This window comes from Paroedura picta, chromosome 11 (genome assembly GCF_049243985.1).
Source record: "Paroedura picta isolate Pp20150507F chromosome 11, Ppicta_v3.0, whole genome shotgun sequence".
Classification (NCBI taxonomy): Eukaryota; Metazoa; Chordata; class Lepidosauria; order Squamata; family Gekkonidae; genus Paroedura; species Paroedura picta.
The window spans coordinates 17,834,725-17,858,252 of NC_135379.1; the positions used below are offsets into that span (position 1 = coordinate 17,834,725).

At 44.1% G+C, this 23,528-nt stretch overlaps 1 protein-coding gene across 3 annotated transcripts; it reads left to right on the forward strand.

Moving 5' to 3' along the window:
• Positions 1 to 1,777: 1,777 nt before the first annotated feature.
• TRDMT1 (tRNA aspartic acid methyltransferase 1) lies at positions 1,778 to 21,740 on the forward strand. Of its 3 annotated transcripts, none has more exons than XM_077302884.1 (11): positions 1,778 to 2,261; positions 5,616 to 5,725; positions 7,529 to 7,605; positions 8,649 to 8,720; positions 11,462 to 11,527; positions 12,970 to 13,039; positions 13,918 to 14,001; positions 15,633 to 15,991; positions 17,808 to 17,865; positions 19,956 to 20,085; positions 21,097 to 21,740. In XM_077302884.1, exons 1-11 carry the CDS (start codon positions 2,198 to 2,200, stop codon positions 21,201 to 21,203), a joined length of 1,197 nt encoding a protein of 398 aa, XP_077158999.1. In that variant the 5' UTR covers positions 1,778 to 2,197; the 3' UTR covers positions 21,204 to 21,740. The 3 variants fall into 3 exon arrangements, with proteins under 3 accessions (XP_077158999.1, XP_077159000.1, XP_077158998.1); XM_077302883.1 differs by lacking the exon at positions 1,778 to 2,261 and adding an exon at positions 2,347 to 2,476; XM_077302885.1 differs by lacking the exon at positions 7,529 to 7,605 and having other exon boundaries at positions 1,781 to 2,261.
• The last annotated feature ends 1,788 nt before the right edge of the window (positions 21,741 to 23,528 follow it).

Below are 23,528 nucleotides of genomic sequence, written 5' to 3' on the forward strand. Positions count from 1 at the left end.
GGGAAAGTGTTTAAGTCATGTTCCTGCAGAAATGTTACTGTCATGTGCTGTTCCACAAATTATCAAGTAATCAACAAGCAGACTGGTCACGGTGAAAGAAATCCGCTTCAAAGTAAACCGATTCCTAAACTTAGCATGGTAATGTTTTCAGTTAAAATAATTTCCATTTGAGTGCCCCTCATCTTTAGCAAACTCTTTGGAAACTTTGCTGGTACAAAACCAAAGGAAATGAAAACTGCTTCACCACTCACTTCCTTCCTCCTTGCCCTGTTAAGAATTTGCATTCTACATTTTAAAAAGTAAGAAAAGACATTAAAGAAACCATGTCGTCCTGGAAAAAGCATTACTTCTGTATGATTTCATCGGTTGGCCATACAACCCTAAGGGGTGATTGCAAGTGGGATGCATTTAGGATTTTAGGCAGCCCCTTTCCCCTTATTGCAAGGGCTTCTGACCACCAGTGGAGGAGAGTTGTCTATGCTGTTCACACCAGACTGAGAAGATCCCAGATTCCTTCACCACACCTTTAATACATGATGCTCAACCAATAGCAATCAGACTTGACATTAAGCCGGCTGGTGGTCATCAGGCACCAAGGTGCCAATGAATTCATGTCTAAAACTGTATGCATATATCATAAATATACCTATATAAAGGTACCTAATTTATATTTTTGGTGGTGGGGTATGATGCTGCATATTTGAGGGGTTGTATTGGATTTAAGAATAACTGAGATACTATTCTTGCTGGTGTGCAGCAGGGAATTTTGCTACGTTGCCCAGAAGACAGTGGGTGTGCTGATACTCCAGCTTCATTAAAAGCTAGTGTTATGCAGTTTATTCTCGAGCAACCACTACTGCATGCAGTACAGTGATGCTGATGCTTGTATAATCATACGGGGATCGGGTTGGGGAAATCATTGTATCGGTCTATTTGTTGCTGTCATTTACCATAAATGTACATATGGCTGGGCAGGAGGGCATGTTTCCTGCAGGGTCAGTAAAAATAAAACGCTCGTTCCAGTTGCATCTACTGTCAGCATATTGTTCTTAATTCCAGGGTCTTTCATGCTGCCCAGCAGGTAGAGATGTTTAGCAAAAGGGGTCATTTCCCAGCACAGTCAAAGAGCAGTGGAAGCTGACAAACTGGCAAGTAGCCAAACTGGGCTATTTGGAAACAACATCCAAAAGCATTAACATAGTGCTCGATCTTAAATTTATCTGCTTGTTTACAGGCCTTACAACTCACTTTTCAATGAAGTATTCTATTCTGAAAGCAAGTTCCATTTCCCAGAGATTTCCTTGACATTTTAAAATAAATTAACAATACAATTCTTAACAGCAGGCGAAATAACCAAGCAGATCGGGAGATGACTAACAGTCAGAACTTTTCAAAAGCACTTTAACATGCACATGTTGAGGCCCTTTTTTTAAGGCAGCAAGGGCACAAACTCAACCGACTCTGTAACTAATGTGGGCTTTATTAGGACTGGGACGTGCACATTTCACAAACGTGTTGGGAGCAAACATCCCCCGTCTGGTTGGGGAGGTGCAGCTCGTGGGAGCAAGTTTCCGAGTCCCACAGGAGTAGTCAACCTGTGGTCCTCCAGATGTCCATGGACTACAATTCCCATGAGCCCCTGCCAGCATTTGCTGGCAGGGCCTCATGAGAATTGTAGTCCATGGACATCTGGAGGACCACAGGTTGACTACCCCTGCCTTAGAAATCTTCGGGCGAAATCTGAGCGAAAGATGGGGAGAAAGGAAGGCAAAAGTCCCTGGGCAGGAGGGACTCCCCCTCTGGCCAGGAACGGGAACGCCTCGCCTGTCGCCTCACTCTCTGCCGCGCAGCCGTTCGCGCCGCGGCACCTGGGCGCGGAGGGGACCTCTCCAGGCGCGCCACGAAGCCGGCGGCGCAGCGTGGCCGGGGCTGAAGGGCGCTTTGGCAAGGGAGACAGAGCGAGGAAGCCCTGCCCGCTCCGGCCTCGGAGAAAGGGCCGCGCCGAAAGCCAAGGCCGCGGTCGGTCAGGCGCGCTGTGGCCTTTGACTGGAGCGTAAAAGGGGGAATCCGGCCAGGCCGGGTTGTGCTCCGGCGGCCCGTGCGAGTCCCTCTGGCCCCGCCGAGCCCTGGGGCCGCGGGCGGGAACACGGCGCGGGTCGCTTGGCGCGGCTGTCGGAGGAGGCGGCCTGCTGGCGCCATGGAGCGCGCCCGGGTGCTGGAGCTGTACAGCGGCATCGGCGGGATGCACCAGGCGCTGCGAGGTACCGTCCCCCTCCGTCGCCGGGCCGCCTCTGAGCTGCGGCCGCCCGGGCGCCTCGCCGCTTCCGGGAAAGGGGCGGAGACGCCACCGCCATGGACAAGGAGGGGAGGGAGGGAGGCTCCTGGCGGCGGCGGCCGGGTTTAAGCACGCCGGGGAGGGGCTGTGCCCTGCGTGAGGCTCAGGCCGCGGCACGGCTGCCTAGGAAAGGCTCAGATGGTCGGTAGGGTTAATTCTAGGGAATAACATGAAATGCACCTTTTCTTACTTAAACTGTAAAACTTCGACTATGTTTTTATCATTTCAAAACACAAGCACTTTAGTTTTCTACAAACAAAATGTCAGGCCCTGTTTCCCTTGCAGTGTTTGTTCTAGAAAGTAAAGAAAGCTAGAAGTGAATAGTTTTGAGGGACAGGTCCTTTTAAAGACAAGTCCTTTTAAATTACCTTAACGGAATCCAACCAGATGGCAGAGGTCACAAGCTACTTACTCAGGATACATCCCATTTAAAAGTTTGATGGGATGGATGTGAGATGAGGCTCATACTATAGCTCAGGGGTGGCCAAACTGTGGCTCTCCAGATGTCCATGGACTACAATTCCCATGAGCCCCTGCTATTCCTGTTCAGATGGCAATCTCATCCTTATGTTAATAGGCTAGCTTCTGCCATTTCATTGCTGGCATGGAGCTGCCTCTTATGGTTCAGTCAGCCACTTTAATACCCTCTCCAAATTCAAAAATATTCTCTTTATATTTGCTTTCGGCAGGGGCAGGAGAGCCTGTGTGAGAGTGAAGTTATTTTGAACGAACAGACACAATCTGGTTGAACCTGGTTTCAGTTTCTCCGCTCCCTGGAATTTGCTAGAGCCTGGCATTTAATTATTTTTTTAATGCCCTTGCTGGGCAGAAAGATCACCCTGTAATACCTGCCACCGAGCGCCACGTGACATTCATTACTGGCAGCCAACATATCCCATGTGATCGCTCAAGCATGTGATACAGAACCCTTGACTGGTCTGTTAGGGAAAGAGCGACATGGCAAATCTGGTGTTTTATAAGCATGTTGGTTCAAGGGCGGGGGGGGGGGGAGCCATGTTGGATGGAAGCAACAGAACAAATTTGAGTCCAGCTGCACGGTTCAGAGCAACAAAGATACCAGGTGTCTGAGGAAGTGTGCAGACATATGAAAGCTTATAGACCTTAAATAAATCTTTGTTGGTTTTAAAGGTGCCACTGGACTCAAACTTTTTAAAGGTACATGTTGGGGAAATGGTCAAGATCCAGTTGAATAATAGCCATTAGAATCTGAGCAGGACAAATGCAAATTTCTGTCCTTTCCCTTATGCAGTTGTTAGAATCATGGAGCTGAAAGGGACCATGCAGGACATCTAGTCCAACCCCCTGCTCAATTCACATCACTTGTCTATTTGCTCCTGAAGGAAGAGATGGAAATGGACTCTTTCTCTCATGCTTGGTTTTACCAGCCCCCCCCAGTTATTAACCCTTTATAATTAAAAAAAAAGATCTTTGCCAATTCCCACTCCCATCCCCCAAGACCTGTAGCAGTTATAGGGTCCTGGTTTCAGTTTGCAAAACATGCAGGGGAGGGCATTGTTGAAATCCCCTCTTCCTCTTAGCATGACCCTGATATGGATTGGAACTGTGTGAAGCTGTCACTTGATTTTAAAAGATGCTGGGAATATCCTGTGATGGGTTCCCCATGGCCTTGCAACAACTGTTCTGAGCACCAGGTGTGAGCAGATCCACTGAAGCTGCTTTATTACCCTACACTAGATGTCAGTATTAACTTACCTGATTTGTAATCTCAGGTGTTGGTCAACTTTGTAGCAGGGCAAGGTGAGTAACAGTAGTGCAAAGGACAGTTCTCAGAATTGGATTGCCAACTCTGGGTTGGGAAATACCTGGAGGCTTTGGGGGTGGAGCCAGGAGTGGGCAGGATTGGTGGGGAGGGACTCAATGGAGCATAATGCTATGGATTCTGCCCTCCAAAGCTGCTATTTTTCCCAGGGAAACTGATCTCTGTTGCCTGGGAATGAGCTGTAAGACCAGGGGATCCCACCTGGGGACCGGCAGTCTTATCTTGGAATTTTAGGAGAGTGAAGCAATTTTTAAAATTTTTTTACAAATATTTCTTAAAGCAGACATTTCATTTAAAATGTTTATTCAATTGAATTGCCTGCTGACTTCAAGTTAATAGTTCAGTAAGGGTTCTGGATTTGCAAGGTCACTGGTATCCTCTTGTTGGGTGACCTTTGGGCAAGTCATCCTTTCTCAGATTGGGACACCTGTCTGGGTGGTGTTGGAAGGATACAAAGGAGTTGTTGTTAGGTGCGAAGTTGTGTCTGACCCATCGCGACCCCATGGACAATGATCCTCCAAGCCTTCCTGTCCTCTACCATTCCCCGGAGTCCATTTAAGTTTGCACCTACTGCTTCACTGACTCCATCAAAGGAGAGGGGAGGCCTAATCAGGTGTGCACTTTGGAAGAAGGGTGGAGTAATAATTGGGAGATAGATAAAAGTGTCTGATTCGAATCTCACCTCTCCATAGGTTATTTATAAGCAAGCCACTGTCTCTCATGCCCCCTTCCCCTCATTAATTTCCCTTGCAAGTTTGCTGTAAGGATTACAAGGCAATGTCTGCAGTATTTTGAACCTATGGAGTGGGGACTATAAAAGTGGTAGATTCTGAATACTGTGCCACTGTATCTGCCTGTCCCTGCAAGTGGTTTGGAAGTCCGAGAGGGAACTTGTTCAACCCGAAGTTTACTGTGCTGCTCTTTCTGCAGACATTCCAGAGGGCACCACACCCCCCTACATAACAGAGCTGTCCTAAACAGAGTGACAGTCTTCCTAGTCAAGGGTGCAACTTGACCTAGGATTGCTGTGTGAAGTGACTCAGGTTCAAGGACAATTTTCCTGATTCTGCTGAGACAACTGATTGATAAGCAGAACTATCTTCCAGAGAATTACTGTCAGTTTCAAGGGAATGAAGCCTGTCGTAGGTAATTAAACGCCAGCCTGATTTCTGGTATCATCGTGACCTCAGCAGCCCCAAGGCCCTTGCACTGAAGTAGATGACTGGGGGAATGTGGAAGTAGGGAGGAATGGGGTTTACTTTATTTTTTTCAGCTGTTACAAATGCAAGAACATGGCTGTTTTCAAGGACAGGTTAGTGAAAAGTGATAATGGGCAATTTTATTTTAAGATCTAGATTAGTGCTATTGGTTTCGAGGGCTTTCCTGGAAACAAAATGTGACAGACAGACAGACAGACAGACAGACATGTATAATTTCACAGCAGACTTTTTCAACATGATGTTCCCCTTGGAATTGTAGCAAGTGGTATACCTGCAGATGTTGTTGCAGCTGTTGATGTGAACACAGTGGCAAATGAAGTTTACAAGCACAACTTTCCCACCACCCCACTGTGGCCCAAGACGATTGAGGTGAGTAATCATCCTGCACAATGTTTGTGTCTTGATCTGTGAGCACAAGGGCTTACGTAGTGAGAATGCAGGCTGAAGTTTTCAATAATTATATACTATGAAATGAACTTCATGTTAGGAACATAATAAATAAATGACTTGTAGGATTTTTTTTTAACGTTGTGTTTTTTGAACGGTGGGCATAGCAAGCCTCTTTTGAAGCTGTGGGGGAATTTTCAGAGTGTTTTGCCATGTGCCAGTTTGCTGTGATGTTCAAATGTAGGTGCACGGACCATTTGGAGGATTTTAACTTTGATGAAGCCATGGTTTGCCATTCCAGTTTGTGGGGCAGAAACAAAAGTCCGGTTTGTCCAGAAACCTGGGTTTTATGGCCAGGGAAGGACTAAAGGAGGAAATTGAACTAATGGGTTGGGGAAAGATAGCTAAGGGTTGTACAATGCATGAAGTTAACTTAGCAACAACCCTTGTTTAAAGGTTTGTGCCTTCATCCACTTTAGTGTCTGTTAGGCAAAGAAACTCATGCTAGCTTGTTTATGAAAGACTGACAAAAATCTCTCTCCAAAGGTTTCCGCATAACGTAAACAGTTACTGGTTTGTGATAAATTATCTGGTATTTATTTGTATATAAAGTTACCTCATTCCTGTTGTCTGTTCACCTCATAAGACCTAGAACTGAATCCAGCTACACTCAAAATTAAAGAAAACAGTTTGTTACTTTGAACTACCATTTACAACTCAACAACAAAGCCTTTATTGGTGTAACAGAAGGAAAGAATAAACAGAACTAAAATATAGTACAAACATGGTGTGAACTACCAGGTGAACTACCATCATGCACCATTTTCAGAACAGGTCATATGAAGGATTTTAGACTCTCCTCTTGATCAGCTTATATATATTCAAACAACTGAGTGTGGCAGCCAGAAGAGGAAAAAAAAGAAGTATAAGCAAAAGGAACTGCTTAGCAAAGAAATAGATAAAAGGAAATCCTGTGAAGGAGGGTGTCATACCTGCATTCAGACATCATGTCAAATGAGAGTAGGGTTACCAGCTGTGAGCTGAGAAATATCTAGAGATTTGGAATGTGAAGTATGGGGAGGGTGGGGTTTGTGGAGGGGAGAGACCTCAGCAGGGCATAATGTCATTTTCTTCAGGAGAACTGATTATGTTCATCTAGAGACGAATTGTGATAGTGGGAGATCTCTGAGTGCCACCTGGAGGCTGACAACCCTAAATGAGAGTTTGATTAAAGGTTTTCCAAACTCGGAAGGATTTTAACCATGATCAAGTCCACGAGTGGAAGGGTGGGCATGAAGAAATGGTGAAGTATGAGATAAAACGTATTTGTGTCTACTACAGACAGAGGTTTGTATGTACATCTGGGTATGGCCCATTGCTTGCTATCCACCCTTTTTTAACCTGGTCCACAGAACAAATTAGGAATCTACCACTGCTCGGAAACGTTTTCCATTTTTTAATGGCTTCCCCAGTTAATCCTTTTGAAAACTTTGGGAGTGGCTTCTATTCTCTGATAAGTGATCTGTGAATAAAACCCCAAGAGAGGTACATTACGGCTGGCATCAGTACGTTGCAAGACTGATGAATGAGTGCAAATCTGCAGACAGTAAGTAACATTGTGGGTGTTAGAAAATGACAGACAAGTACCTGGAAATCAAAGGCTGTTAAAGCTAAGATGATGCGGGCAATGGAATATGCAAACAAAATTATTAATAACTGCAGTGCAAGGATTGACACCATCCTGTTCATAAAGGAAAAAGCCTCATTTGTCTTTTTCTTATTCAGGGCATATCGCTAAAGGAATTTGACAGATTATCATTTGATATGATCATGATGAGCCCTCCCTGTCAACCTTTCACAAGGTACTGGTTTCCAATGCCCTGCTTCTGTTTTAAAATAAAAAGAAAAGATAGTTCACATACATCTTAGAACAAAGTATTGTTCAAGGGATGATATACTGCAGATCTACTGGCATTCATACTGTTTCAAAATGTAAGAGGTAATGTAATGTGAGAATAACATCACACCACATAAAATGTGACGGGTGCTTCCAGAGACATGCTGGCCGTCTGATTGGCCCTTGGGGGGGAAGGGCCATTCCCTTAGTACCACTCAGAAGAGCTGGCGTGCCATTAGGAAGTACTGGGGGGACCTCTGATTGGCCTGCATTGGGAGGGCTCTTCCCTACTGAGGGCCAATCAGAGGGTCTTCTCCACCTCTCCCCTCCTCCTCCCACTTCACCTATACAAGGAGAGCCAACAGGAGGTAATCTGCTTGGCTCAGTGCAACCAACCTGTGCTGCTCCTCGCTGACAGCAGTGGCCATGAAGGCTGGCCACCTCCTCCATGGAGACCTCTCTGGTGTCCCCTGCCTCCTTGCTGCCCACAGGCTGGGAAGACTTGCCATCTTCTCCGCAGAGGGCCTGCAGACCTGACCTGCCTCATCACTCCTGGCAGGGGTTGAAGGAAGAGCTGGCATAGGGGGGCAGAGTGCTGGCCACCAGCTCACTTTTAAGGTGGGCTTCACCACTAGTTTAAATACAGATACAGCACCACATATGTTATGGCAAAGCAAGGGTATTAGAACAGCTTCAGTATCTCTGTATTTCCCATTCATTTTATTAGACCTATTATCTTTAATCAGTTCTCCACTTCCACAGCAGACATATTTCTCCCCTCCTCCCAGATATCTATTGGCTGAGGTCCCCTGTCTTTCAGGAGCAGCATTTGGGGCTATGCTGGGAGATGGAGAAGTCACAACCCATGAATAGAAGTCCTTCCTTCTGCAGAAATTTCCAGTGGGATCCAAACCTTTGTATGAAGGCTTTTCTAGATCTGAGTCAAGGATTTCAGTGTAATGAAAGTTATGCCAACATTCACTTATTGCTTTCATCCCTTTCTGTCAGAATTGGCCGACAGGGTGACACTTCTGATCCCAGGACTCGAAGTTTCCTCTATATTCTTGACATCCTTCCAAGGTAACAACTGAAACTTCTCAGAGAATTCTTTACTATATTGCAGGGGGCAATGAGATATTTATATTGTATCCAAATGGCCATCACATCAGACTCTTTGCACAGTCCTGGCCATGGTTCAGATTAACAGGCAAAAGTGGGGTGTCCTATTATAATAGACTCATGCTGCACACAACAGGCAAATGAGATTATCATCATGTGGCTCTTTTGGTTGCTGGGAAATGGCAAATGTGACTCTCCAAGATTCGCAGAATGAACACCACCACTCTCGGCTGTGTTTGGGGGGTGGTCTCAAAGAGAGACCAAACTGTGCTAGCAAAGATGGCATTTTGTACATTAATAATGACAAGGAATTAGAAGACATGAGTTGCTTTCATCTCTGGCCCATTCTGGTGTTTCATTAAAAAAAAACAGATTAGTAGTTGATCAAGTTGTGATATTGCATGTTCAGCCTATTGACTTAGCTCCAAAGATGTGGCATTTTGAGGGCCCCTCCCCCACCCTCTGCATTGTTGTGAACATCCACCACCAGATTTAGGCACGCCACTTCACATTCTTGAAAACTCCCAGCTCAATAACAGTTAGATATAGCAGCATGCACTCATACAGTTCTATTGTGTTACAGAGTGGATAGTAAAACCTCGTCCAAGTTGGTAGTCATTTTGCGTTGGCATTTAGCATTGTTTTATACTGCACTCAGCAGTATGTGGACAAAACATTGTTTGGGTGACAAATCAACTGATATGAATACAAGGAATGATTCCTACATGCCCCATGAGCCCTAATTTCCTTGGGATACATCATTGCTGCAATGGGATAAAACGTTGGCATGCAGGATGTTATAATGGTTTTTGTAATAGTTTTCAGCAAATAAACTGGACTGAAAAATGATATCTCCAGACGCACACAAGTGGCTCACCTTCAGTTGGGACTTTTTCTGCGCAAACTTTCCCTGCTTTTCATAAGCACCCAGGCAGCCACATGAATAGGCCCTGATTTGCCAGCATAGAAACTGGTGGGATTGAATTCTCAAGCCCATTTAGGGAACTTGTTTGTTTCTGACATTACGTAGTCGAATGAATCTCATTTTAATTAATCTTATTCCAGATTAAAAGTACATAGGGTTTCAGCCATCACAAATTTTCAGAACTTCTGCAGTTTTTTAATCTGTTCCACTTAGTATATCTAGTAAGGCCTTGAAGGAGAAGCATGTCTCATGGCACTTAACACCCACCCACAGTGGCTGTCCCGCTCCTGAGTGCCTCCTCCTCCAACTGGCTTGCCTGTCTGTCCAGCAGCCAGCCAATCGCCTTCCACCCCCCACCCCTGACCACCCCCTCCTCCTTCCACTTCCCTCTGAGGCTCAGAGGCTGCAGATCCCTGCTGCGTGAGAGGGGGAGGCCTTCCACAGAGTTCTTCCGCTCCACCTCCCTAATCTGGCACCCATTGTATTCCTGAATTTATTCCTTGGCCCCAAGTATATGTATGTTTTTGTAACATCTCAATTTTAGAAATGAAGTAACAAAGGTATTCAGAGAGGGAACAGTTCTTGTTCTGCTGCTGTTTTCTGCCAAGACTGTCTGGTACAGAAGCATGCATTCTTGGATGGCTGGTGTAATATAATAACTTTCTCCAACACAGCACAAGGCACCGCAAGGATTTTTTTTTCTCCCTTCACTCAGAAGGAAGAACTGTCTAGCTTAGGGAATTTTATCTGAAAGCACCAGAAAAACATGCCTAATCTCCCTGGGTCACATGCCTGATGGAAGCAGGACCTCTGTAATGAATTTCATTCCAAAGAGCTGCTTCAGGATGGCCCCAACTCTCTTGGGGTTGTGTTTTGCCAAGATAATGCTTCTGCATTCTTTTGCACGTCTGCAAATAACCAAGCTTGGCTGTAGAAGCAATTGACATGTGACGGAATGTTAGCTGTAGGATTCAGCAAAGAGAATGTTACTCCCTCTTAGCTGCAATAACATTAATGATGATAATTTACTGATAGGACATTGTGCAAGTTTACAATCTCAGTCATCCGTGTACCTCAGAATCGCTATTTCTGGAACGCAATGTCTGAGGCAGTAATGTTCTGTATTTTTCTTGCTGGGGGGGAGGGCAACAGTGGAAGTGCTTCTGGAGTTCTGGCCTTGCTTGTGGACCTCCTGAGGACACCTGGGTTTGGGCCACGGTGTGAAAAGAGTGATGGACTGGGTGGGCCATTGGCCTGATCCAACTTGGATTCTCTTATGTTCTTAATATTCTGCTGCAAAGAGTGGTCCTGAAGAGGTTTGATTGCTTAGAAAGGATGCCATAAGAGCAAGGCATTTGAACTCTCAGATAAAGACTTCAGGAGGATAGAATTATAGAATCATAGAGTTGGAAGGGGCCATGCAGGCCATCTAGTCCAACCCCCTGCTCAACGCAGGATCAGCCCTAAGCATCCTAAAGCAGGATCTGTGAGGGGTGTGATGCACGTGAGAGGGATTTCTGGGGTCTGGCCATTACTTGTAGATACATAACGGCAGCCCTTTTGTCCTTTAATTCTATATACTTATCGCAAGGCTGAATTCTTCATAGCTGCTTACCTGTATCTCTTGGTTCTAGGAATGTTGAGAAGGTTTTGTTTTTTGTTAAATGGGAACAGATGCGTGTGCACTCACAGTATGGCTGGATGACTGAATGTGGTGACTTATTTTGTTCCAGTAATTCTTGCTTTCTAACTATCATCCAAACAAATGGATTTGCAGGCTTACAAGACTACCGAAATATGTACTCTTAGAAAACGTCAAAGGCTTTGAAACATCTACAGCCAGGTATGATGGAGTCTGTCAGTTGGCAGGAGGCGGAAAGAATGATGGGAAAAGTCACTCTACAAATGTGGGAAAGAAAAGATGGTTACAGTGGGAAAAATAGCTTTAAATCATGTATGTTGCCATTGCATGATGAGGCCCATACAATAGAACAGCTGTGAAATTGAAAGCCTTGGTTTCTAAGGTGCCATTCTGTTGGTGCAATGGCATCTCCTGTGGCAGAAAGGCTTTTCCATCTGTGGAGGAGAGTAGGGAGATGTTTGCATATTACCCCTCCTGCTACAGAATCCTCCTTTCCTTCCCATGGTGTTCACTGGCCTGCAGGAGCAATAAGGCAATGGCTTCCTTCATGGACAAACCCCAGATGGTTCATCATGAACATGAGCCAGGAACTCTTCAGGCTTGCACATTCCACTGATACGTGGCAAATGACTAATTTAGAAATTTGGTTTGTAGGCAAGGGTGGGGATGCGTTTTTTTTCATTTTTCCCAGTATCCCCTTCTCCATGCCATGCACAGGGCAATTGAGTTCATGAATCTGAGGATTCCTGGTTTGTTCTTATCATAAACTCATAGCCAGTATGAGCCAGTATGGTGTAGTGGTTAGGAGTGCGGACTTCTAATCTGGCATGCCGGGTTCGATTCTGCGCTCCCCCACATGCAACCAGCTGGGTGACCTTGGGCTCGCCACAGCACTGATAAAACTGTTCTGACCGAGCAGTGATATCAGGTCTCTCTCAGCCTCACCTCTCTCATTGGGTGTCTGTTGTGGGGAGAAGAATGGGAAGGCGACTGGAAGCCGCTTTGAGCCTCCTTCGGGTAGGGAAAAGCGGCATATAAGAACCAACTCTTCTTCTTCTTCTATGCCGCTGTCAACATAGCCTTGATCTGGATAGCCCAGGCAAGCCTGAGGCCATCAGATCTCAGAAGCTAAGCAGGGTCAACCCTGGCTAGTATTTGGCTGGGAGACCTCCAAGGATTTGGGTGGTAATTCCTCAAAGGACCACTAGGAGGTCATGGTGAGAAGGTTGGAAATGGCAAACCATCTTGTAATATAACTGGAATCGAAAGAGAAATGGTGGGTAGCCACGTTGTCCTAAAGCAGTAGAACAATGATTGAGTACAATGCACCTTTAAGACCAACAAAGCTTACACCATGAATAAAATTGTGTTGGTCTTAAAGTGCCCCTGGACTCAAACTTTGTTATAAACAGAAATAGTAAGATGGAGCCGTAGAATCATAGATTTGGAAGGTACCTCCAGGGTCGTCTAGTCCAACTCCCTGCAGAATGCAGGAAATACCCAATTACATGCTTTTGAGGTATATAATTTGTAAATTCAAGCTTTTTAAACAGTTTTCTAGCAAACACATTATGTTCAGGATTGCTTCAGACAACTGCCTATCCTGCTGAAGTCCTCCGTTTCATTTTGTTTTGTCTTCCCAGAGATGAACTCATACAAACACTAGGAAAGTGTGGATTTACATATCAAGAGTTTCTTTTGTCCCCAACTTGTGTGAGTAATGACACTGTTTAAAGCAAAAAGAAAAGTCAAACCCAAACTTTTATTGCAAATGCACACGTGTTTTAGGTTAGATTGTGTTATGTCTCCTGTTGCTTCTTGCAGTCAAAGCTGATCTAACCATGGTTTCTTGAGCATAGCTTGCTCACCTGAAATAGAGTTTAGCATTTCTTTTCTGGAGATAGAAAAGTTGGTCATGTGGGCTATCAAGTATCATAAAGGCTTTGGCACTAATGTAGAGCAAGTCTGCTGGCATCAAAATATGATCTAACCACACTCACAAAATAATAAGAACATCAGGTTTTGGAAAGAACTGCAAGACTGACAAGCCAATCCTTGGTGTAATGGTTAGGAGGCAGCTTTGTGTAGTGGTTAGGAGTGTGGGCTTCTAATCTGGCGAGCCGGGTTTGAATCTGCGCTCCCCCACATGCAACCAGCTGGGTGACCTTGGGCTCACCACGGCACTGATAAAGCTGTTCTGACTGAGCAGGAATATCAGGGCTCTCTCAGCCTCACCCACCTCACAGTGTGTCTGTTGTGGGGAGAGGATTGCCTTGTGAAACACTCTCATATTTCCAAAACTTCAATAAATAAAACTGGCCTGGACCAGAGCCAGGAGAGGGCCCTGACTCCAAACTGATGCAACTCTGCCCAGTGAGATCAGAGCCCTGGTTTAAATTTGTACTCTGAATATGTTAACATGTATTTTTTTTTCTTTTGATTGTGGTATCTCTGCAAGCTAAGTTAAAAAATGACAGCAGTGGGCCCAGGGACATGCCCTACTCAGATGTCATTATAATAAAAGGTTGTGTTGAGACAATGTCGGTATTTTTCCTGCATGCCTTCGTTACTCACTGGGCTTCTGCTTCCAGCTTGGCATTCCGAACTCCAGGCTGCGGTACTTCTTGATTGCGCGGCTTCAGTCGGAGTCCCTTCCCTTTCGCGTGCCGGACAAGGTGAGGCTGCTTTTCTGGACTGACCACAAGTATCTATTTATTTAAAACATTCCCAGGACACTTTTGCAAAAGGCTTAAAGCAGCATATGGAAAAAAATAGGCAGCATAGCCAAAACAGAACCAAAATTAAACTGTAAAATCAAATGGCATAACAAGTAGGCAGTAAAGCACCCAGAAAGATTAATGAACCAGAGGTGAAATCCAAAAAGAGTTAAGGAAAGTGACAAAAAAACACAACAATAACTCCAGCCTCTTTTCAATTGGCAAAGCTTGAGGCTACAGGCTTGAGGCTACAGCAGTAAGGGCTCTGCTCTTGGCTAACTGGAGCCTACAGTGCTACCAGTTAGAACTCTCAGCATGGCGTGGTGATTAAAGAGCGGTGGACTCATCTGGAGAACCAGGTTTGATTCCTTACATCCCCACATGAAGCCTCCTTGGTGACCTTCTCCCAGAACTCTTTCATCCTCACCTACCTTTTAGGGTGCCTCTTCTGGGGAGAAAAGAAGGGTTTGTGATTGTAAGCTGCTTTGGGAATCCTTAAGAAAGAAATGTGGGGTATAAAACTTACTATTACTGCTTTTATTATCATCATCATGCCAATATATAAGCCAATTGTACATGGAAAGAAAAGTACTTCAACCATGAATTGGTTGGTGAGTAGATTATTGAGGATTTTGTTTCTGCGATGTCCAATCCATTCAATATGACACTGAAACCAACTTAGTCTCACTGATTTCATTGGGACAGAACTGCCCCTGGCTTAAAAGAGTTGTGGCAAAAAAAGGAAAGGCAAATTAATCAATAATGCTGCAAGGGTCAAGCTAACTCAAATAAATTTTCAAAAAATATATTTGTTATATATTGTACCCAATAGCGAAGATTAAAAACATAAGGTCTGAATACCTGACTACACAGAACATCAGAATGAGTTTACATAAGCTGTAGTAATTTCACATGCAAAAAAAGATGGCTTCACTTACATAACAGATTACTATATCCAATGACCATACATGTTTTGACCCATAAGGCCTTCATCATGTCAATAACGTATACTGTTTAACACACACACACACACACACACAATTGTGTAAATCCAAAGAAGGAATTGTTTTCTCATGTGTTGCATGGTTCCTGAAAGTTTATGAAACAAGCCATGGTAACTGCACACTCAGCTTTCAGCAATGTTAGAATGTTCTCCAAAAAAGTTCAAGGAAGATCACATGGTGAGAAAGTGTGTGTGTGAAATGGCCAGATCACTTTCAAGGCAGCTCATTAACGAATGGAATTCGCTGTATGAAACCTCTGTCCTCATATCGCTTTCCTTGGAACTGGGCCAACAGCAGATAACATCCAGATTAGAATAGTAATGTTCAAAAGACCCTCTTCCAGTGGAAGAGGGATGGGTGTATGTTCCATTGCAGGAAGGCGCCTTGTGTTCTACTATTAGTGGAATGGACTCGGGAGCCAATCAACTCTATCCAAAAGTAATGATTCTAGGACGTTAAATAAATAATATATGTGGCTTATTTGGGCGGGGCGGGTGGAGATGAAGTAACATTTTACCGGGAACAGCTCTACACGGCTGTTTAATTAGTAGAGCTCTCTAAATTTTGTTTGCACATTTTTGTTAGATGTTGACTGTCTTCCCAAGCTTGGAGCCAGTGGCCTCAGGGATATCCAGAGATGCGACTGGGCTGGAAGCAAGTGGACTGTCAGTCCCTGCAAACGGCACAGCCTCTAGTTTCAAGGAGGCCAGGCAGCCGTGCCGACGGAAGGAAGATTTCCTCTTTAAGCTCGAAACAGCTGAAGAGCTAGAAAAGAAGCAGCAAAGGGACAATGATGTTTCTGTGCAAATGTTAAAAGATTTCCTCGAGGAAGACGGAGAAGGACAGAGTCAGTATTTCCTGCCACCCAATTCCTTATTGCGTTATGCTTTCCTGCTAGACATTGTGACACCCACTTGCAGGAGATCTACGTGCTTCACAAAAGGGTAAGCTTCTCCGAGAGAATACGGCGGGGGCGGGGAGAGTGTTAGCTGAGCATCAGTTTTCTTAAAAGTGGGAAACGTTAAAAAAAAAATCAGTAAGCCAAACTTTTCTGGAACACATTAACTGCAAGCTTCCTGACTTAATATAATAATAGCTTGTAAGAAGATCCTGGAACAGGACTACCGCTGCATGCAGAGTGGCTTTCAAAGAGGCACACATAACCTGAGCAGAAGCATAGATTCTGTGGCTTGCTCTCTTAATTGCCATTGAGTTGTGTCTCTAGTCCTCATTAATACTGCCTGTTCTCTTAATTTGAGGCGTCAAAGTGCTAGAAATCAAAAATGGCATCGTATATTCCTGCACAACTGTGGCACAAGCTACTCTACATCATCGCATCTGCACATGTGTAAACGATCAGATTGTCCTTCCGTGCCCTAAGGAAATTGCCTTAGTCACAGGCTCATTTTGTCTTCCAATGCACTGCTGGGGGAATACAAATTCCACCATGCAGGTTAGTCTTTCACTATTAATCCATCCTTTCCCACATATTCTGGTCTCCAGTTCTTTAGTACAAAGTCCTGCAGATTCTGGTTAATCCAGTTTGAGGCCTTATAACCCAGCCCCTTCCAGCCACCTTCTTCCCTGTTCCTTTTATCCCAATCTCCAAATCTGCTTTGAATTCTATGGGTTTTATTCCCCTTTGTCTCTCTCCAGCTGACCTGGGCCACCCTGTTAGCCTTCTGTCCTTGGGATCTGAGCATTTTGTTCCTCCGTGTTACCAAGGAAACAGCTTACTAATGGTTCACTGTGGAAAAGGCCTTTTAGCCCACCACCCAGCTATGTCCTTTCTTTCTTTCCCCTTCCTTAAAATGTTATTCTGTTATTTTGTTTTTAGTCATTGCATTCCTCTATCTTTACCCACAACATCTCTCTCTCCAGCCTATATTTTGTACAACAGTAATCAAGCAAACAGAGCCTGTTTCTTGGATTCTGGATCCCCCCCTATAATTAGCGTGAAATGACAGTCTGAGAGAGACTGCGGAGTAAACGTGTTTACACAATGGCTCACGTTGGCTCCAGAAGAAGGATCCTGTTGTGTTTAAAATACTGGATTCTTATTATTTATGGCGGCATATTTTCCCATCCTGCCCTTTTAAAAATTAGCATATTCAACTAAGTTGAAACAACTTCTGTAAAAATCTGGTTGAGTTCATCAACTCCGTGCACTTTGAAATGAAAATGTGGCCTTTGCTTAATGATTATTTCTGAATGCCGGTGAATTTGGTTTTCTGCAGCAATTTCGCTCCTCCTGTATGTGATGGGGCTCCGTATGGTACTTCTGAGAACCTGTACTATGAGTGTGAAATGAGTGGAAATGTTGATGTGAGTGAAGGGCAGTTCATTGTGATTTGGCAGAGGGAATTCACAAGAGAGAATCCACACAGCGCCCTCCCTTCTCTAAATGGGTTTTGGTTTAGCAATCTGCTTTCAAAGCTCGTTGGACACTTGGGTTAAAGAAAACTCTGAATATGAAGAAAGGCAGCAGCTGCAGAAATCCCTGGCTACATGGGTACACTTGACCTATTTCTCTATTCCAGACTGGCCATTTTTTTATTTTGTTTTAATCGGAGGGGGGAAATTGGGCCACACAGGGCAATCTCGCAGTCCCCAAACTGGTCTCATTAAATAAGAATCTTCTGTGTCAATTCTTTTAGCAAGCCATTTGTGAGCACTGTTGTTTTAACCTCTGCACTCGGTGATACAGGAAATCTCAGAAGAATATCGGTGTATAGCTTTAACTTGATTTTGTTTCTTAAGGTATGGGAAGTATATAGAAGGAACTGGCTCGGTGCTGCAGACAGCAGAGGATATTCAGGTACGGTGGTTTTGTACGTATTTTGGTTACCTTTCAAGGCATGCGTTGTTGGTATCCTGAGCACACCTGCGTGTGTGTTTATTCTGGTGGCCCAAAGCTCCATGGAATTTACTTCCAGCTCTGTGTACAGAATAGTGAGACCTCGGTTAGCCAGGGTGTATGAAGAGAACATGTTTTCCATAAAAAAAGCTTTCATAGCTGAACAAAGGATCAGCCTATATCTGATGGTGTGCCTGTGTGCAGGAGCAGAAATATGAATCATTATTACATTGAGAGGGGGGAAATGCACAGAATGAAATCACATCACATATGAATAACCAACAGTGCAATCCCAAGCAGGTCTGTTCAGAATTCCATTCAGGTCTCTTCCAGGGGGGCTTACTCTCAGGAAAGTGGTTTTAGCATTGCAGTGCAATACAGTCAAAATAGACCGGAGATCAGTTATACAGTGTTGTTTTTGTGTTACGTGTGTAAAGTACCATCTTGTCACACCTGGCCTGTGGTGGCCCCAGCATGGGGCTTACAAAGCAAGTGAAAAGCATTGCCTTTGACGTCCTCTGTGGTTTTTAGTGGCCTGAAATTGTTGAACAATCAACTAGCCCTCATCAGAAATAGACAGTGCTTGGCCTTTGTGAAAAATTATTAACTTAAAGAGAACCACCCAGTGATAGTTAATCTTCCGCAGTTGTAAAAAGAGGTTACTAATTTCAACAAATGCTATCTCCCCAACATCTTGGGTGAAAGGTCTGTTAGCAGTGGCACACAGGCCGGAGGGAGGATAGTTTCTGGCTCTGATCACATCGCCTGTTGCCGTAGTTTTAAGGGCATGATTGTCGTCTTGTAAGACTGGCCAGTGGCAGCCTTTTCAGGCACAAAGACTGAATTCAGAGAACATTTTCATGCCTCGGCTTTCTTGACAGGCCTAATATTGATCCAGTCAAGACTTCCATAAACATAATGGTTTTCAAGCTGAACCTTCAGGGACCCAGCATAATACCCCATTCTACATGGCCTATTAATTTTGAAATGGAGTCTACTGGCTCTCTGGCAATATTTCCAGGAGCCACGGACTGTACTTTCCTTTAAATCCCTTTATGTGTGTTCATAACTACCCCTTTAAACACCAGCCCTGCTTGTTAACGGCTAGGTTTCTCGTATCTTAACAAAGAGATGGCTGTGACATTTGCTATGAAATGAGGACTCTTAGCCCAAGCTTGGCTATGTTCCTGTTTGATATCTGTATTTAGTATCACTCTCCTTAATAGAGGGCTGTCTGCTGGAGACCTCCCACCATTGTTGCAGCCTCTAATTGGCTGGGCAGCAGGAGGAAATTCCATGGCAGAAACCGGGCAGGCCTAGCTGGTGTTCCCAGTCACATGACTGCTTCTAGTGCAACTGGGAAGTGATATAATCATGTTGGATGATGCTCTAGTGTTCATCCAAACCTCTATGGTTAAACCATAGAGTTTGGGGCAAATGCTAGTAGTATCACTGCCACTGTCTCAGCTCAACAATGACCCTTCTGGGTTAACACAGTGGCCCCCCCTCCTCAACTGTAAGTCCATGTCTCCCCATCTCCCGCTGTTTGCCAGGCCATGCCTGGAACTCTAATTTGAAGGATTCCAAAGCAAAGAGGTCACAGACTAGGGCCATGTGGCAGTGTAACCATGCTTGCCCCAGAGTCTGAAAAAGTCAGAGTGCTTCTGAATCTTTGCTTCTAAGCCTATCCTCTGCTTGACTTATCAATCATAGTACTATATCAGCTGCAAAAAATCATGATTTCCCTGCAAGTTTTGATTTATGTGCATAACTCAGCGCGCACACACAGGCTTGCCTGCGTGTGTGCGCCGAGTTACACAATAGCGCCCATGCCTCCTCTCCCCTCCCCCCATGGCGTGGTGCTGGCTGCCTTAGCCTGGAACGGCCGATTCAGACACCACCGCACACAACCCCAAATATTTTTTAACTCTGGCTTTGCATACAACTTGCCCCGTTTTGACAGTTACTAGTAGACTCCCCTCATGTTTCCTTGTTACTGGAAGGGGTGATAATTGTACATATTGAACAGTCATCTTGCACATTTTCCACAGCTTGAATCGGTATTTAAATCCTTTGAGAATTCGTCTGAAGAAGAGAAGCTTAGCAAGTTGTCAACCCTCAAACTGCGGTACTTCACTCCAAGGGAAATAGCAAACCTTCATGGATTTCCTCCTGAATTTGGTACGTTTTATAGCATAGGTGGAAAAGCCAAGGGATTTCTGGTGGCTATGAAAAAAGAAACCATATAACCTTTACGTATTCAAAGCATTTCTATCCCACCACCCAACAAAGCAAAGCTAGCACATTAATTCTGGTGATCTTCAGGTTTTGTGTGTTTGTGCCGGTTATTTTAAATCGTAATTCAGCATGGAAAAACGGCAATGATAGTTTAGGTAGCTGTAAATCTCTGGCCACCGTACAATACTTTTTAAAATGCATGTAAGTGGCCCATAATCACAGTTCATATTCTCTTTGGGTATTAGGAATGGATTTATTAGTGCTTCCTCCTTTTGAATGTGGCATGTGCAGTTATTATATGGAGCAATAAACTATCCTAATTGTTTTATCGTAGTCAATGTTAATAGGCCTCCTAAGATTGCTGAAACAACATCATTAGGATTGACCAGGATGTACTTGCACCTGTGGCTTGCTTTCAAAAGGATGAGATCAGATTATTTAGAAAGATCCCCCTCCCCCCCCCACACACACACACAGGTCATAGAGCAAGGGAAAAGGAAGAAACGCTGAGGCAGTTAGCTCAGAGGCATAGTTAAAAACAGCATGTGAAGATTTTTACTGTACAGAATCTGTCTGCAGACAGGTCTTTCAGAGCATTGAGTGAAGAGTAGCCCTCAAGACACAGAATAATTTTCTGTCTATTTTATTCAAACAAAGGCAGTGACATTGTTTGCCAAAACACAGAGAATGATGGACAATTGAAGGAGTGTTCTACATTTTAGTGTAGCTTGGCCAGTCTTAAGTGGCCTAGCCACACCATGAAATGCATGAACTCAGAAGAGTATTTGCTAATGTGCAGTATGGTCTGGAGCTGACCAAGAGAACAGAATGCTTACATGTATGCAAATAAAAAACAGCAACTGCATTTGGATTTCCTGTGATAAGGTATAGGCTAGGGTTTTTTCCCCCCCATTTTGTTTTGTTTGCTATTTGACTGAGTTGTGTTTGTTTTAGATTTTCCGGGCAACATAACCATGAAACAGCGTTATCGTCTGCTGGGGAACAGTCTCAACGTACACGTGGTCGCAAAATTAATCTCAATTTTGGTTGGAGAATCCTGAAATGCAGCATGGCCAAGGGCTACCCAGTGAGATTTTTGCAGTGGGTTTCTTATTTGTAAGCTGAATAAAATAGCTCACCATGGCCAGGATTGTTATTAAAAATAAGATTGTTATTAAAAATGGAAGTTCAGCTTTACGGTACAGTTTGTAAATACTGAAATCTTCGTGTGTTCGGGAAAAATAGACCGCATGTAAGAATTTTTAATTATCCATTTTTAGGTAAAGGTAAAGGTATCCCCTGTGCAAGCACCGAGTCATGTCTGACCCTTGGGGTGACGCCCTCCAGCGTTTTCATGGCAGACTCAATACGGGGTGGTTTGCCAGTGCCTTCCCCAGTCATTACCGTTTACCCCCCAGCAAGCTGGGTACTCATTTTACCGACCTCGGAAGGATGGAAGGCTGAGTCAACCTTGAGCCGGCTGCTGGGATTGAACTCCCAACCTCATGGGCAAAGCTTTCAGGCGGCTGCCTTACCACTCTGCGCCACAAGAGGCTCTTTTTTATAACAATGTTAAAATAAACTCTTTTATAAGAAAAGTAGGAGCAATCGCAATTCTTTCGTGTGCCTTAAAAGATACACCTCAGTTTTGTCTCACTTTAACTGGTATTGCTTCTCCAAATGAATTATGGGATTTATTTTCAAAACGTGTATTCTGTCTTTCTACATTCATAAGGTCCACCAATGCAGGTAACAGTGCATGCATGATAGAATTATAAAATCATTAAAATCAACCCCCAACCTAAACATACATCGTTGGGACATTGTTTTAAAAGAATTAAAAAACAGAGACAACAAATTGTTGTTTGCTGAACTGCCATTATTTGGTAGTGATATTTGGGTCTCCCCACCCCATCCATCCCGGGACAATCCCCAAGCTCCCCTATAAGGAAGAAGCTATTATTGTTAAACCAGTTGTTCTGTGGTATAGATATTCCCTAAAGCCTTAACCTTTTATGGATCAAATAAGTAAGAACTGCCCTTCAGCCTGATGTATTATATTTTGCCCAAGGCTACATCATCTTGTGCTTATATATCCTTTTTTCCCCATTAGCAATCGAATATATTCAACAATTAATTGCTCTCAGCCCTTGCCTTTATGTCTCCCCTGTTTCCTTTAAGACTTAGCCTCAGGTTATTTTTTTTCTCCTCTTGTTGGAGACTTAGCTCTGGAATATCCAGTTCAGCTCAATTTCCTGTGCAAGTTTATTTAAATTCAAAGCCCATTAGATGTCTGATATATCTTACTTCCCAGATATATGAGACCACTTAAGCACTCTTGTGGTTTCTGTGTTTCGTAAGTTCTCAATCAATAGAGATACCATCCTTGGTCATTGGCAAGGTATGCCGTGCCCTGTGGGGTATTCTTAGACAAATAGTATATTTTAGTTACTGAATTTAAAGTCCAACAGGTGCAGTAATTACTAACAAGGCAGTGAGAAATGCAAAGAAATAGATGGTGCCAAGTTGTGTCCCTGGTTTTAACCCTATTAACTCTGGATTTGGCACAAGGTGTTCTGCATACATAACTGTGATCATAATTTAATACAGTTACTGCTATTGTCTGGCTACAAGAACAGTCTAAAGCAGGGGTAGTCAAACTGCGGCCCTCCAGATGTCCATGGACTACAATTCCCAGAAGCCCCCTGCCAGTGAATGCTGGCAGGGGGCTCCTGGGAATTGTAGTCCATGGACATCTGGAGGGCCGCAGTTTGACTACCCCTGGTCTAAAGTGATGTTTTGGATTTAAAGATTACCTGCCTTGACATCCACTCATGTTTTCTATCACAATGACCTTTTTGCTTGTTTGTACTTCATTTCTACCTTGTCGTTCACCCCAAAAGGGCTAACATGGTTCTCCTCCTTTATTTTCCCTTCACGACATCCCCGTGAGTTCGGTTAGGTTAAGAGTCTGCGACTGGGTCATGTTCATCCAGCAAACTTCCACAGCAGTGGAGGGATTTGAATCTTAGTCTTCCAGATCCTGGTCTAACACTACACTATAAGGACATTTTCTTAACCAGGATGGCAAAGCTTCCATGTAATCTGTACTCACTTCAGGGCAAAATCCCTTGTTCAGATAGCAGAAAGCCTATCAAAGACCAGAGGGTATGTTAACTACTGCAGTACCTGTACAATTGGTGCTTGGATATGAATGAAGCAGGAGGACTATGGGCACACTGTAGGTAGGGCAGTTGGAAGACTGTGTTATGGGAAAATCTCATCCAAAACTATCTCTGATCCAGTTGTGTCATCAAGTAAGTAAATGCTGGTCCGTTATGCCTGGATAACATCCCACTTGACATTTTTGCTTGCATTCTTTAAGG